Below are 16,675 nucleotides of genomic sequence, written 5' to 3'. Positions count from 1 at the left end.
CCATTGGGACCCTTCAGCTCCAATAGCATGTCGCCCTCCCTGGTCCTCCTGACGGCTGATATGTGGACCCCCATCTTTTCCGGGTCCACCTGGCTCTTGACCCTCCTCAGGGCCTCCGCGTAGTTGGCCCCGCCCGCCGTCTTGATGAGGACCGCGTCTGGTCGGACCGGCGTCCTGGGCCTCCGCTTCCCCTCTTTCGTGGGGGCCGCGGCTGCCAGCTTCGCTGGCGCTGCTGGTGGTGCTGTGGCGGCAGCCACTTTGGGGCGGCCCCGCCTCACCACCAGGTTCCAGCCCTCTTGCTGTCCCTTTTCCTCTGGGCACAGCCGTTTCTCCGCTGTTCCCGCAGAGGGAGAGATTTCCTTTCTTTTGGAGGTCTTCCCCTCCGCTCCCGCCGGCTTCGGCATTGTTGTCTCGATCCTCTTCTCGTGTTGCGGTTGGCCCCGCACGGTCTGGGTAGCCTTGTTCACGGACGTCCGTGATTCCTTGTCCCCGGCCAACTCCCCCTCCATTTTGGACCAGGCTCGCTCCACCTGCCTTACGACGATGGCCGCCTTCGCCACATCCTCTTTGAGGGCGACATGGGTGTTTTTGTGCGCCGAAGTGAAGGCCTTCATGCCCTCAATGAGGGCAACCAGGGTCTTCAATTGCTCCCTTCCGCTAGCCTCCTGCAGGTTTCGCATCGCGTCGGGGCAGCTCATCGTCCTTGCCGCCCCCTTCACGGCTCTCGGGATTGCACCATTGGACGCGGTCGCGTCCACCTGCATGTCCCCCCTCCTCGCCTCCACGTCGATGAGGACAAGTGGCGTCTGAACAGGCGCCGGCTTCCTCATCTCAACCACCATGATGGTGACCCGCTTGGGCGGTGGTGTCCGGTGGATGCTGGTCCTTCTCGCGAAGGGGTCCACCTCGAATACCTCACACTCCGTTTCGTTTTGTTTTCCCTGTTTGTTTGTTTTTAAGTTATCCATATTTATTTTGATTTAGTCTTACGACGGTTCGGCCATCATGGCAGCTGCACCGCGGTGCAGCATCTATCCCCGCCGGAAAGAACCCTAACTCCGTACTCGCACGGAAGCTGCTTTCAGCTTGTCGGGTGGTCAGCCCTATCCATGCGATCCCCCCCGCCCCCCTTACCTCTTTAGGGTCTTCCGTCCGGGGGATTCCCCTGTCAATCCGAGCCAGGGTAGGCCCCCATTCGGGTAAGACCTTGCCGGAAATACCCTACCAGCTTCGGGTATGAGGAAATACTGACCAGGTAATCCTCCATACATGCGCCCGAGGCCCAAGGTTCAACCCTCCGATTGGCTCCAGACAGCTGCAAGTAGCGGTTTTCCCACTTCAAACCTGCGGATTCCTAGGAAACCGCAGGAAAGGTACAGACATATCTTGCAGCCCTGGTCGGCGGATTACTAGTCCGGCCTTGACTAGTCTCGGAGGAATATCCTCAGGGGTCCCGACCACATCCCATTCATTCACTACCCATTCATCCCTCACCATTCCCTCACCCAACCTCGAGGCTGGGCCGGTTGTGCTTAGTGTTAGACGCTCATCCAGTCTCGCCTCCGCCTAGGGTCTTTGGAACCCTAGTCATTGGGTCCACTGGATTCATTGCGACCGCCAAGCCCCTACACCACGACAAGGTGACAACCGGCGTAGGGGGGGGGAACCTAACCTAACCTAACGTAACCTAACCTAACCTAACCTTTTTTTTTTTCAGCGGCGAAGGGGAAATCTTCAATAAGACATCCGGATGTTCATTTGTCTTTAGATAGTGCCGGATTTGTACTAGCTAAAACCCCTCCGCCGCTCCTCACCCAGGACGGAACGGACCCGCTCTCGCATTACTGCCCTCCGTCCCTGTGGCCAGTCGTTTTCTTGACCTCTCTCTCCCGCTTACCTCATCGTGACGTTGACCATCTCGGCCCGACAGTCACGCCTCAATCAGCTTTCCCTCACCTCCTATCTTGTCGTCTCAGTTTTGACTCCTGTCGGCACGGAATTCACTACTGTCTGTCTTCCGTTGACCTCGTCCGCAGTCACACTTCGCACTATACTCAACACTTACCCACCTGTCCGTGTCACTAGTCACACTTCGCGTCTCCCTGCGCACTTTTAGTCTTTTCTGCAGAGCATGTTGCTGGCCGTGCTCGCATGGCTCCAACCTAGCTCCTGCACACTTACCTGCGACGTCTGCATCCTGGCTAGCCGCCAGTCCGAGCAGGTGGCCCCCTTATCCACCGTGGACCTGTAGTGCGGGAACATTCTCGCATGCTCGTCCTAGCTGACGCATTGACAGTTGGCGGTAAAGACCACGCCGTCGAGCACCACAACGTCTAGCCCCGGCGGTTGCATATTCACCGGACTGCACGAGTTTGTCAGCTTTTGTTGGCCTCCGTACCTGCGCTTCAGGTACAAGATAGCCCGGTTGTTGCCTACGTAGTTTACGTCCCCGTAGGTCATCCGGACCCTTGTACCCTCGCTACCCGGCATTGTCGCTCTGACCGCAGGCGGTCCTCTCCCGACTTCCTCGGCGGCGTGCCTTGCCGCCAAGCCCACGATCTTTTCCTGTACCACGCTAATATCCGTTGCGCCACTGGTAGGTTCGGTCGCACCGTCTCTGAGGTAGCCCGCGCTCCTGAAGCATACGGCGTGCCTGTACGCCAGGTCACAGCCGCACGCCGCGTTTCGCGCGGGCGTCCCCGGGTTGGGTCTCCTGCCTGGTCGTTCACCCCTTGTGATCCTTTCGGCCTCCTCCTTGTCACGGAGTACTCGTCTGATGTAATCAGCCACTGCTCTCCACTGTTCCGGCCCTTTCAGCATGGCGCGCACTACCTCCCGGATGTTCGCGGTCGGTCCGGTCGCGCTTCGCATTTCTTCCCAGTGGTGGCACCGTGGCGTCGTCTCCTCACCTATCCGATGGAGATATGCACCGAAGCACCCGTGCCCCGTTAGGCCTCGGGTCAGGTAAAACTCCATCTGGCCGTGTCTCCGGTCGATCCAGGGTACTACCGAGGGTATCGCCTCCTTCGTCCATGCCGCCTTCTCCTCTTCTCGCCATTCCATGTCCCATACCTCGGTCGTCTTCACCCACTCCTCGCGTCTCAGTCTGGCCCTAGCCGCCTTGCCACGGGCCCTGCTTCTCGCTTCCGCCTCCGCGATTCTCTTTCGTTTGGCCGCCATCAAGTGCAGTGGGATCAGGCCCACCAGCAACATAGCGGCCGGCATCGAGACAGTGCGGTACGCCGACACGACTCGCAGTGCGCTGGCCCTTCCCGCAGCCTCCAGTCTGCTCCTGTTTCTCGCCACGCTTAGGGCGTCGGCCCACACCGGGGCTCCGTAGAGTGCAACGGAGTATTTTACGCTCGCGAGGAGTTTCCTTTTCACGTAGGCCGGTCCCCCGATGTTGGACATCAGCCTGCCAATGGCCGCGGCTACGCCCATGGCCCTGTTAGCGGCCTTTCGCACGTGCTCCGCGAGATTTAACCTGGTGTCGATGGTCTCTCCCAGGTACTTCGCGCTGTCTATGGGCTTCACCTCGTGTCCTTTGACTTTGATAGGGTTCACCTTTAGCGTGTGCCGCCTAGTTATCACCACTATCTCCGTCTTCCTTTCCGCCAGGTCCAGTCCTACGCCAGACAGCTACGCCCAGGCGCTGCTGATTGCTTCGTTGGTCTTGCTCTCGAGCAGGTCCGCCGTCCTTGCCGTCACCACCAGAGCTACGTCGTCGGTGAAGCCGATAGTTGTCTCCCCTTCCGGCATTTTCAGCCGCAACAAGTCATCATAGGCCACGTTCTACAGTAGTGGGCCGAGGACCGACCCCTGCGGAACCCCTGTCGTCAGCCGGCGCGTTCTTTCGCCTTCGCTGGTGCGGTACAAGAGTAACCTGTTTTCTAGGTAACTCTTGACCATGCCCATGAGGTACGCCGGCATGTTCCTCCGCTTTTTCATCGCTTCCAGGATTACGTTGTGCCCCACCGCATTGAAGGCGTTTTTGTCGTCCAAAAGCGCCAACAAGCAGGGGGTAGCAAAGCGGCCTTTGCGCTCGTTCGCTTTTCCTGGCGATGTCCACGACCTCGTCGATGGCTTGGTTGGTTGACTTGCCCCTACGGAAGCGGTACTGATTATCCGCTAGTCCGCTCGACGTGTCCAGAGCTGCCTCGAGCCTGGCGTGCAATAGCCTTTCCAGCATTTTGCCAGCGACGTCGATCAAGCTGATAGGCCAGTAGTTCGTTACCTCCCCATTCTTGGCCTGCCCCTAAGGCAGTAAAACAAGCTTTTGTTTTTTCCACCTGCCGGGGAATGCTCCGCTGCGGAGGCACTCGTTGTAGGCCCTGAGGAGTGCGTCCGGGTAGCACTCGGCAACTACGGCCAAGGCTTTGTTCGGCACTCCGTCAGGTCCTGGCGCCTTTCCCCTACCGAGCCTCCTTGCCGCGTCGGCGAGCTCCGCCTCGGTAAAACGTTCAGTCGGACCGTCGTCGTCGCGCCAGAGCGTGGTGCTTATCGTCTTCCCATGAGTTGGAAACAACTCACCTAGCACCCCATCGACGATTGTCGGGTCGTCTGGTTGCCTCAGGCCTTCAAGCTTCTTGGTGAACAGCTTGTACGGCAGCCCGCACGGGTCTTCGTCCACCGCCTGCAGTAGCTCCTCCCAGCACTCGGCCTTGCTAGCTTTGACCTTATTTCTCAGGCTCCTTTTGGCACCCCTGTATTCCACAGTTCTCGCCTCGCTGCCCTAGCCTTCGGTCCGCGCTCTGCATCCGTCGCCTGGCTCTGATGCAGTCGCGTCGGAGTTGGGCGATCTCGCTGGTCCACCAGTGAATGGCGGTCTTGCCACGCTGTGGCCTTTTTCTCGGCATTCCCTCATCGCATGCCTTGGTGATGGTGTCCATGAAAGCGTCCACTTCCGACTTGCCGGTTCCAGTTGGGCCTTGCCTGTGCTTCGCTTTCTCTTCACCGAGACAGGCTGTCATGGCCGCCTTGTCCAATTTCCTAACGAACCATCCCTTGCTAAACCTCTGGCTGGCGCTTCTGTCCGTTGCCCGAGCTCCACCGTGCGCCACCCACTTCATGTAGATGTAGCGGTGGTCGCTCAGGCTCTCTTCTTCGAGGACCCTCCATCCTCGTATATCGGCCGCCACTCCGGGGCTGCCAACCGTGATGTCGATGACCGACTTCGCGCCGGTGGCTTCCCTGCTCCAGGTTGGGGCGTGTCCCGTATTTATGGGCCAGAGGTCGATTCTGGCCAAGAACTCCGCCACGATCTCGCCCCTCTCGTCGCACCTATCGGATCCCCATAGCGGCAACTTCGCGTTGAAGTCGCCTGCTATGAGGATCCTACCCCCAACCGCCTTGACTGCCTCCTCGAGGCCGTCCAGCCGCATATCCAGGGCTTGCGTCGACGTGTTGGGCGAGAAGTAGCAGCTGAAGACACTTGTGTTGCCTACTCTCACCCACACGAAGCCCACGCCTCTCCCACCCAGCGTTAGGCTGCTGGTCAGATTTCGCGTCCCAAGGATGGCCGCGTCCCCTCTCGTGTCCACCAGCCAGTTACCTTGCTTCCCCGCCCTGCTAGGCTCAGATACCAGCAGTATGCTGGCCCCCATAGCCGCAGCAGTTTGGGTAAGCAGGTCTTGAGCGGCCTGGCTCCCATTCAAGTTTACCTAAAGTATGCCCGCTTCAGGCACCGCCCCGGGACCCGTGTTGACGCACCTCACTCCTGGCATAAAGGGTTGCTGAAGTCGAGCCTCCGCCCGAACGACCCTTCTAGTGTGGTGGGGGAGAGCATCACCGGCTCCACGCTCGCCCTTCCCGTCCTCTCCACTCGCCCGGAGTTGGGCACCCTCATGGTGACCCACCCGTTTGCGCCGGTCCTTAGCCTTCAGCAGCTCCGCCTTGAAGGATCTGCACTGGCCACTTCAGGCGAAGTGGTCCGCCCTTGCCTCGCCGTTTGTGCAAACGATGCACCTTGGGCTGGACCTCCTGTACTCCTTCTCCTTATGTCCGGTCTCACCGCATCTCCTGCAGGCATTCGAGTTGTCTATGCCCAGGCATTTAGCAGCGTGATGCCCATACCCTTGACATCGGTGGCACCTGTCCATCGTGATCTTTTCTCGGATCCGGCAGACGGTCCAACCGATCTTGATTCTGCCAATCGCCAGCAACTTCCGGGCATGCCGCTCTGCCATCCTCATTAGCGCGGCCTGGGTGCCCGTGAAACCACTTCTCAATCTTATCTCTCCTCCGAGCGGCGCTTTCAATGCGCTGCTGAGGGAAGCCCTTACCTCCTCCGCCGTCGTGATCTCGTCCAGATCGCGGATCTCGATGGTCATTTCCGGCTCCAGCGTCGACACCTTAGCCTGACCACCCAGGACCTCCACGACGGCCTCCTTCAAAGCCTGTGCTCCGCTTGAGCCCTTGAGCTCAAGGAGGACGTCCCCGCCTCTGGTCCTCCTAACTGCCGTGATGGAGGCACCTAACTTGTCGGGGTCCGCCTGGCCCCTGACCTTTTTGAGGATCTTTTTGGCGCTGTTGGCGCTGGGGGGGGGGGGGCGGCCTTGCAACGGCCTCGCCTCACTACCTCCCTCCAGCCCTCTTGCTGGGGTTTCTCCTCCTGTTCGTCGGGGCGCGGCCTCTTTTCCGCGGCTCCAGTCGAGGGGGAGATCTCCTTCCTCTTGGAGGCTGCGGCTGTCGTCTGCTATCGTTGCTGTTGATGTTTCGTGGCATCTGTTTGCGTGGCCTTGTCCCCACACTCCCGCGATGCCCTGGTCTCGATCAGCTCTGCCTCCATGCTGCCCCAGGCGCGCTCAACGCGCCTAGTGACGATGGCCGCCTTTGCCAGGTCTTCCTTGAGGACGACGTGGGTGTTTTTGTGGGTCTGCGCGAAGCCCCTCATCCCCTCGATGAGGGTAATCAGGGACTTCAACGCTTCCCTGTCACTTACCACCTGTGTGACGGGGGTGGTCACGCTCACCTCCCCGGGGCAACTCATCGTTCTTGCCCCCTCGCTTTTGGTTCTTGGGATCGCCTCCTTGGACCCCGGCACTCCGTTCTGCGCCCCCTCCCTTGATTCCTCCGCATCAATGAGGATCAGTGGCGTCTGTATAGGCGCTAAGCCCCTCATTTGCACCTCCAAGCTGGTGATGCGCCTGGGCTGTGGTGGTGACCGGTGAATACTGGACCTTCTTGCGAAGGGATCCACCTCAAATACCTCGCACTCCATTTTGTTTTTTTTTCGGTTCCTTTGGCTTTTGTTTTGAGTTGATTCATGTTATTTGTTTTGAGGGGACTGGGTAGCATGCATTAACTGTTCTCGTTCGTTAGGCCAGGGGAGCCGTTTTCTCGTAGAGTGAGGAACTGATGTGGACTTTCAACTTGCTCCACGTCCCTGGTCTTACTTTGCCGTCACGTCTGGTACCGGTGTTCCAACGGGTAGGTGATGCTTTGGAAGGGATTCAGGTAGTGACCACTTTGCTCACGACACTCACCAAAGTGGTGGAATAGACTAACTGGCAATCGCTGAGGTTTCGATAAAGAAACCTTGGTTTGCTATGTTTGCAAAATCGTCTGCTGACGGGGTAAGGTGCAAGATCAGCAGACTTAGTCTGTTTGCAACTCCTTTGAATCATGCCTTTTCTTCTTCTGCTTTCGGGCAATCAAGCGTGTGCAGGAATGCGTAGATTACATGCTTCTTACGTTTAGGAAATATTGAGAATTATTGAGAAAAAGGGCCGTTCGTGACACCCTCCCCCAAGACGCTGACTCCGTTGACGGGGTCAACCGTATGATTTAGAATTGTCCTCTCAGTCTATTCGCCGTTATGGTACGCTCGTTTCTCCGATCTCACCTAGAAATTAAGATACAATCTAGTCAGATGCTATATTTAAATCTAAGTTCTAATTATTTTGAGCGATGGTGTTGTTATTAAAAAAAAAGAGGGAGTTCGGGAAGAGGAAAACAAGGTGTTTAAGTTCGATGCGTCATTGGCTGGCTATAGGTTCTCTTCACGCTCGCGAGCAAAAACTTACGCAGTTCCCTTGATGCACAATATGCTATTTATCGTAACAAAATGCAACGTTGTTGGCACTGAAAAATTGATTGGCTTTTAGAAAGAAGAAATTCTGCAAAATAAATGATATCCTACCCTTGCACATAACAAATTTGAAAAATTTAATTTTTTTATTTTACATCCGAATAAATCGTTTTTTAGTATACAGCTGCATTTGCTTCTTAGAAACAAGATCTGAAAGTCCTTCGTATTTTCGTACCGGGCGTTACGTCAATCACGCGCGAAACAAGTCGAAATAATAGTTCTTCGTGTACTTATGCGTTGGTTTAACAATAAAAATAGTGGATAGTAAAAATAAAGTTTGTCAAATTCTGTCTAAAAAAAGTTTTTTACACTTTTCATCTGAATACAATTGTTATGGAGTACGTACCGACCGAACGCCAGCTAAATTTGAGCCACGCAGCATTGGCTACCATAAAATATAAGGTTCCGTTTGACTCGTTGGCGTATTTAAAATTACATGGAGAGTTCTTTACCGGAAAGAATGATGCCGACGATGCTTTTTGTGCGACCTCGATGTATATAAAAATTAAGGAGTTGTGAACAAAATTCTGGAAGTTAGACATTTGCGTCTGAGATATTTCGTTTTGTGGCACAAACTGCAAATACCTTCGGGATTGAACAGTACTATGGCCTGTCAAACTTTCTGTTTATGAATGGTGATAAATAAAATCAGAAAAATACGAACAATCGCTTCATCGCAAGAAGAAATTCGAAATGACGGGTAAAAATTAATTTTTTCAATAATTGTGGTATATCCACAACAGTTGGCGATCATGCTGATTTTCCATGACTCCACAGTAGACTGGGCCAAAAAAATTGACAATTGTTTTTTTTTGAAAAATTTATTGAGAAATATATCATTCAGTATGGCAAAAAAATAATTTCATGAAATTTTAAGCCCTTAATATTAACTTTGAGAGGTCTATCATCGCTATTTTTGATTTTTAGTAATAATTTGACGTTTTACGTCAGAACTGTCGAAATATTGAAGTGAAAAAATTTATGTTCACTTATCCCTTTATAAAATTAAATTCCCTACAAAAAAGGTCTGATTATAGATTTTTGTCAGACAAGCCGTTTCCGAGTAATTAAGCTTAATAAATTGATATAATTTCTCGATAATTAATTAATCGAGAATTAATCGAGAAATTATATCAATTTATTAAGCTTAATTACTCGGAAACGGCTTGTCTGACAAAAATCTGTAGTCAGACCTTTTTTGTAGGGAATTTAATTTTATAAAGGGATAAGTGAACATAAATTTTTTCACTTCAATATTTCGACAGTTCTGACGTAAAACATCAAATTATTACTAAAAATCAAAAATAGCGATGATAGACCTCTTAAAGTTAATATTAAGGGCTTAAAATTTCATGACATTTTTTTTTGCTATACTGAATGACATTCTCAATATATTCTTCAAAAAAAAAAATTGTCAATTTTTTTGGCCCAGTCTATTCCACAGTCCTAAAAGAAACGTGGTTTCGGGCTACTATAGGTACACCATATATCTGTTCAGCGCGATTAGAATGTGCGTCACTGGATCATGTGCCATTGGTACCAACCTCATCACGCCTACTTACGATAATGATAGAAAAACACGCATTTTTCCACAATCCGTATCTTTTTCTGATTTTCTGACTGAAATTCAAAGAAAAAAGCAATCGCAAAATCCATTTCAACCATCGAATCAACACAGAAAGTTCACAATCGAATCGTTATTACGTCAAGATAATGATTGGTTCAATCGCCTAGAATATAATGTAGGGTGTAATAACTACCCTTTGAAGAGGAAAGGAAATAGTAAGTTACGATACAAGTGCGCGAAGCACGTGATTCTTGCACGAGTTTAGTTTGTCGGCCTAGTGAAGCACGGGTGACGTACGCGCACGCGTATCTTACACTAGTTTTTGTAACACGGGCAATGGGAAGTTCGTGTCAAGGAAACTGAAAACGTGGTTGTCTAATCTGAACGTAGACGCATTGATGCAACACAGCGGATCTGCTCATAGCCATGACTCATCACGTCCGACGACGTCAGTTACGCCGGTTTCGTTCGCAAAACTGTACTGTACGTACACACCTAACAGTTTTCGATATTACTCGACAGTTTGAGAATTGTTGGGAATCGGCTGCCTTGTGCACCCTCGTCGGTGCGCGAAGTCGAACTTCCCATGCAAGTGGTACAAAAATTACCGTCCGTAATAAATTTGTTGAAGTCAATTTGTATCGTAAAAAAAGCTTTGCAAGCATCAATATATATGCATAAGATACATGTTTTCGACGATTGCCGATGACCGAGTTTTATCACGGTATATTGTCTCTTTATTTCTATATGTACAACTACAGCTCTTGTACTCATTGCGTATTCTCGTCCTTTTGTCGGTTTGCATTCGTTTTCACAATGCTGTCATCCCCAAATTCCAATTACTTGTCATCATTTTCATTTCAATCATTCGTTTACTTTCGCATTAGTTAGTTAACAATTGCTTATTGCAAGCGTATGAGAATAAGTATAGTCAATAGAACATGTAATTTCAATTAAAGTTCCACTTTTAAAAAGGTTTTCTGTATTATAGCCGGTATTGCAGTACTTGGGAGCCATATGTCTTTGTTCGATGATTTCATTTATGAGGATATCTTCTTCTGGCATCAGACTTTATTGAATTGGACAAGATTCCATGATGAAAATGCGATTGTTGCATTTAATGCTTTGTCCACTTTTTACGAGAGAATTGGTATAATGCTGCAAAGTAGAAACACCGAAAGTAGCCGAACATTATTTGAGGTAAATATAATTTACTACTATTTGAGAAAAGATGATATAAAAAAATCATATAAAGTTACAGAGTATACAAAGTGATCTCTGTTAAGCTTGCATCACTACGACGAATAATGAAAACAAACTTCGACAATGTTTGAGTTGTATATATTCACAAAGTGCATTATAAGAATTTTCATATCACTTTTAACGATCTCCTCGATACCCTGTTAATTTTATTTCTCTTTCGTTTGGCTCAATTCTAGTACCAATTCAAAAGATCACTTATGCATTTTGTCATATTTTTTAAATTAAGTGTATGTCTGCGATACTCGTCCAGAAAATCTGATTGGACCAATTCATCGGTAATTTCAGATCAATGAACTTTGAAATCTGGGTGACTTGTAAAAAAAATTCTTACACAAATAGTAATATAAGTAATTACGCATATTTTTTGAAATTTTTTATACCTGTAGTAGGTACGTCTAAAGAGTAACTACATATACAGTTTCCTGTTACCGATACTTGATGACATTTCGAAGCCAAAACCCCTTTTTGGGAAGGTTGGGAGATGATGACATTCCTTATTAGTGACTTCATTCCCGTGTGTATCACCCCTCTTTACTGGTATGCTATCCTACTCCATTTACTCGAGGACTCAGAGCCATGGCGCGCTATATTATCATGCCAATTTCCTTCGCCTCATCACAGAGAAACAAAATGAAAGTTTTCATGAGGCTGCTAATTATTCTGCCGTGGGCAGCTACTTAGTGCATTCGATATCTCACAGGGTACAATACTAACCATTAACCTTTATTGTAGCGGTCGATTCAGAACATACATGATTGAATCAAAAATGGTGAGTGAGTAAAGTGAAAAGTCGTGACAAGAACTTTACCTTCGTAGTTATTTATGCAACAAACATTATCTAAGATAGCTGAATATAGATAATATATGTCAAATGCAAAATATTCACAATGTTTATCATATGCATGTTACACACACATCCACACACACACGTATATACACACAATCCGATGGACTCCCAAACGATTTATTTAGGGTTAAATACTACTGTAACTTGACCGAAAAGAATATTTAGTCTTAATGTCTTCGTAAATTTAAATTAAAAAATACATGTTCCTACTCTGGATCGTGATATGCGAATCTACGTTTGTCTTAATTCGATTGATACTTACTACAATATTGCCACAATTTGCCAAATATTCCTACAAATCACGTGAATTGATGAATGTATTATATAATTTTAGTTGTGGTATATATTGTGCGATTCTTGATTTGTGTCATTATTTTGTCTTAATTAATATTTTCGATTTTAGTCGGTAACTTCAATACCGACCAAAGAGTGTAAAGCAGAAACTTGCTGAATTGTGTGAATTTGAGATACTGTTCAATAGTCTATAGTTATTATAATAAATTTAAGTCTTTCTCGATGTTACAAATATGTAATTACAAATCTGCTTTTGGTACAAAGTATTGGTTCCATCAATACCGGAAAATTATAATTGCGACAATGCCAGCAAATAGTACCTTAAGATTAGTTACACAGAGCACTTTTATTGAGAACTTTTATCCGTAGCTGCACTTCATGTTACATGATTAGTGGATGTGCTTTCCAGAACATGTGAACAGCACGGCTTGCGTTTGCAAACACACTTTGGATCAACTCGATTCACCAATATAGGAAAAGGTACTTCTATTTTGGATTGATTAGTAAATGCTAATCATTTTACTTGTCGATGCAGTCGAAATACTATTATTCAAGGGAATACAGGTTCTTTATCACGATTCTTATATCTGAAATATTATTCCATATTTACTAAATAAATTGGATTAGATACAGTTTTGTAATCGGAAATCTTATTCCGAAATTTCTCACCCAAAGAAAGCATAGATCCGATTGAAACCAAGTTTTGTGTATAATTCGATTAAGCCATATATGATATATATTATGCACATAGTTAAACTGCATGTATAATTCATATATTTCAACAGATTTATAAATCATACATGGTTAAATCAGAGTAGATAGAGACAAAATTTCGATCCAATAAGATTTATGCATTTTTCCCGGGACTTCATGACATTAGTATCCTATAAAACTTGACAAGAGTATGCGTAATGCGTATTCGGGCGTACATGTATGAATTTATATTGTGACGAAGATTCATAAGGGGTATCAACAAGTTCAAAAACGATAGAAAACAATGGCAACAAAAATCGTTACAAGAGCTACTGCTAGAACATCAGTTTCGAACAATAGGAATCACTTCCGACAACTTGCATGACTACCTACACTATGCTCAACACATTGGACCAGGCAATTCTCACAGCCATCGAGAGCGCAGTTCTGAATCCTCCAACCCATGATAATATCAACGTATTAGAAGTTTTTTTATCAAGTCACTCCTTACTGAAGAAATGGAGATACGTAAAATTCTTGTCTGATGGGGCAGTTAGCGACAAAACTAAACGGCGACTACATTTCATGGATATTATGGTTTGATGACTCACCTTTACATCTAAAACCCACCCTGGCTACTGCATTGACTTTGAGAATCAGTATTGACCATTTGGCTAAGTATGCCGACGAGATTTGAAAAATAGAGCACTCAACTTTGGAAAGCTAGCTCATTGTAGTAAGTAAAACAAGATCAGACACCAAAGTATTAGAATATAAATCGCAAGGAATCTTAAACTGGTCTTGGAGAAGTTACAGCAACGCGGCAAGTGCCATGCGATTAAAGACTTAACGGAATCCGCATAAGTCACGCCATGCCACGGAAAAACTACCAACTAGGTTGATACAATAAACCAACACCTCACTTCAATCTACAAGAAGTAACGTTCTAACCAGAACATCAAACACTCTGGTGCAACGTCTGAGCTCATGATGTCAAACTATTCGTATATAGCAACATTTTTCACGAAATCCTTGCGGTCTTCAAGGACAAATACCGACCAAGTGGCCAAATCATGCATCAAAAATAAATCTCACCGTAGAAGAATAATACCGTATCAGAATGATCGTGGAACTATATCTATTGCCAGAAATCCAGGGCTTAAGGCGTTACGTTCACATCCAAACCAATCAGACAGGTACTACTACTGCATCACTATGGCTCGCAGGTTCTCCAAATCGCGCGAAATAATAACAGTCACAAGCAGCACAACAGACACGATAGCAAAAACCTTCCTTATTTATTGGAAATTTACGCGTTGGCAGCCCGAAATTACTGACCATGGATAGAAATTCTCAACATGTATCTGCCCTCTTCACAGCTTTAGAACACTGGCCAGAGTAAAATGAATATAAACCACTGACTATCACCCCAGAGTGAATCGTCTGGTTTGTATTGTACAAGGAAAGACTTAACATGTTCCATCATGAGAAAAAAAAGGAAATTGACCGAAATCTCATCCACAGTACTCGTAGGATTGCAAATCTCGTACAAAGAAGATTTGACGGTTTCAGCTGGTAAATACCTGTATGGTAGGAAGCTGAGTATCCCTCGAGAATTCTCCTTACATGAAGACCTTCTAGCATATACTGATATCATCCTGGAGGACATCATCATACACGTTAGAGACCTGAAACTGACCCGGTACATCCCGTCATTGTCGACAAACAACGTTTTGCTACAAAGAACTGTATGTATACGTCTTCATGTAACAAGATGCTTCAAATTGTTGAATGGAACAACCATACCCAGTTGACGCAAAGTTGATGAACGCATTGACCACAAAATTTGTGCTATCAATGGAAACGGAAGTGTTGTGAATGTCTCGTACAACCTCTATAACCAACCCATCATCCCACAGCAAGTGCCTTCGACTACATGAGTTAACATAAGCACCCTCAACGGAAACGACGGCGAGTAGCTTAACATAGGCCTTGACATTAAAAATAAGCCCATAAACAGACAGCAAAATAAGCTATTACGGTCGTTTATAGGGGTAAATAGAGTTTAAGTAAAACATAAACTGTTGTTTTTGTAGTATAGTAGCAAGTATCTGAGGCACCATATAAAACTTGAGATAGTTATTTTAAGAAATAGATCTCATAAGTAACCATAAAACTGAATGCTGATTCTTGACTACTGCCTTTCATTTTCCATTCCAAACTAACATTCATATTCCTTACAGATGATTGAAAATATGAAATGCAACACACGACATGCACATCTTTATCTATACTTTCAATTAGCCAACCTTACTATTCTAGCAATAGAGTAAGTGCATAGAATTTCGTAGAAAGAGTATGAGTGCTAGCAGTCAAAAATTAGAATTCAACACTATCAAAAAACACAGTAATAGTATAGATAAACGGAGTAGATGCTGAAATTCAACACGACGATTGCGGGGACGCCTGACGGTCTACTGGGTATAAGTCCATGGATAGGCATTCTTTGGTCCCGGATATAATTTTCCTAGACGTCTGATAGTTTTTTTCATCGAAAAATTCTGGAAGCTTATTTATATTTAACATACCTGTAAAACTTTTACTAAAAAAATGTATATCATGAGTATAATAAGCAAAGGTTGTGAGATTCAACTAGGCACAAAGTGAGGTTGTAATGTGGTATACCTGAATATGCACATACAAACTTTTCTGTTATAGTTTTTGCACCACAAGGTTGGCGGCGCTAAGAATCGCATACGTATACAGAATTTACTATCACATTTATTCCTTGTTTGAATTTCGTTTCAATGCATACATCATTGTTTTATACGATATATAAATGGAGCTGTATTTTTATCACACCCAAATATTTAAATACTCAGCATTTAGACTTAATGAGATACATTTTGTCCCACATAATATTTTGCAGATAACAGTCAATCTTCATTTGCTTACCGCGCGAGGGATAAAATTACAGGTACCAAAGTAGTAATTAATGTGACCACAGTAGAGTCATTGACGTCACCAAATCAAAGACTTACTTATTGAGTTAGAATAATTCATATTCACTTACCTAGTTCCGTTATTGTTATTATGAAGACGTGTCTACCGCATGCAATGACATGTAATCGATATAAGGAGAACTAGAGACTAAAATATCAAGTCCATTTTAATGTCCACGTTTCATTTTCTTCAACGTAGAAGCAAGAACCCACAGATACGGTTAACTTTCATCTTGTTTCTCTGTGCACCTTACCGACACTCTGATGGCATACTTAATAACCCTAGGATCCTACACATAACCCAATATAATTCTTACGACCTGCTGAAATCATTTTTTTTACTTCGTTCAATCGAATTTTTCACCGTGAAAAATTCATATTAGGTTTTCCTTGCATATACTATTCCGTTTTTCAGTCTTTCAGCCTTCGAATGAAAAAAATTAAGCCCTTCTATGACAAACAATCCGTTAGCAGTGTTGATTTAAAATTCCGGGGTGACCGTAACCCCTGTGTATGTTATTTGTTTTGCCGGGATAGTGTAGGGCTTTAGGGTTATCATAACAAATAGCGGTTCACCGTTTAAAATTTCGGATAATATCATCTTCAACTTGAGGTCTTGATGTCGTCGCTTAAAATAGTCACTCCAGTTTCGATAAAAAAACTTTCACGAGTCATTTCACTTTTACACACTGAGCTTTATGCACAGGCTTCTTCATAAAACAAAAGAATATAGCAGTGCTCATTCCAGCGCGGTGTAGAGTTCATGGCTGTCAAATGAATATCGTGCATAGGCTGTGAACACGAAGTAGTAAGAAGGAGACAACACTCTGCAGTAAAAGTTGTCCCCAATTTCGAGACAACGTAAGAAGAATTGTCTAAATGCAATTCAGATCATTTAGAATGCAACATACTCCATAAAT

At 46.4% G+C, this 16,675-nt stretch overlaps 1 protein-coding gene across 3 annotated transcripts in view; it reads left to right on the top strand.

Annotated features, from left to right (window-relative positions):
- The window catches only part of LOC124302050 (DNA-dependent protein kinase catalytic subunit-like), a 112,379-nt gene that overhangs the window by 53,676 nt on the left and 42,028 nt on the right, over positions 1–16,675 (top strand). For all 3 annotated transcript variants that reach the window (XM_046757810.1, XM_046757809.1, XM_046757811.1), the window contains one exon: positions 10,648–10,856. In XM_046757810.1, coding sequence (XP_046613766.1) covers positions 10,648–10,856 — 209 coding nt within the window. The remainder of the gene's footprint in view (positions 1–10,647; positions 10,857–16,675) is intronic.

The sequence above is a fragment of the Neodiprion virginianus genome, chromosome 4, assembly GCF_021901495.1.
Source record: "Neodiprion virginianus isolate iyNeoVirg1 chromosome 4, iyNeoVirg1.1, whole genome shotgun sequence".
Classification (NCBI taxonomy): domain Eukaryota; kingdom Metazoa; phylum Arthropoda; class Insecta; order Hymenoptera; family Diprionidae; genus Neodiprion; species Neodiprion virginianus.
The sequence above is the reverse complement of the archived record's forward strand: the minus strand, read 5'-3'. Positions and strand labels throughout refer to the sequence as shown.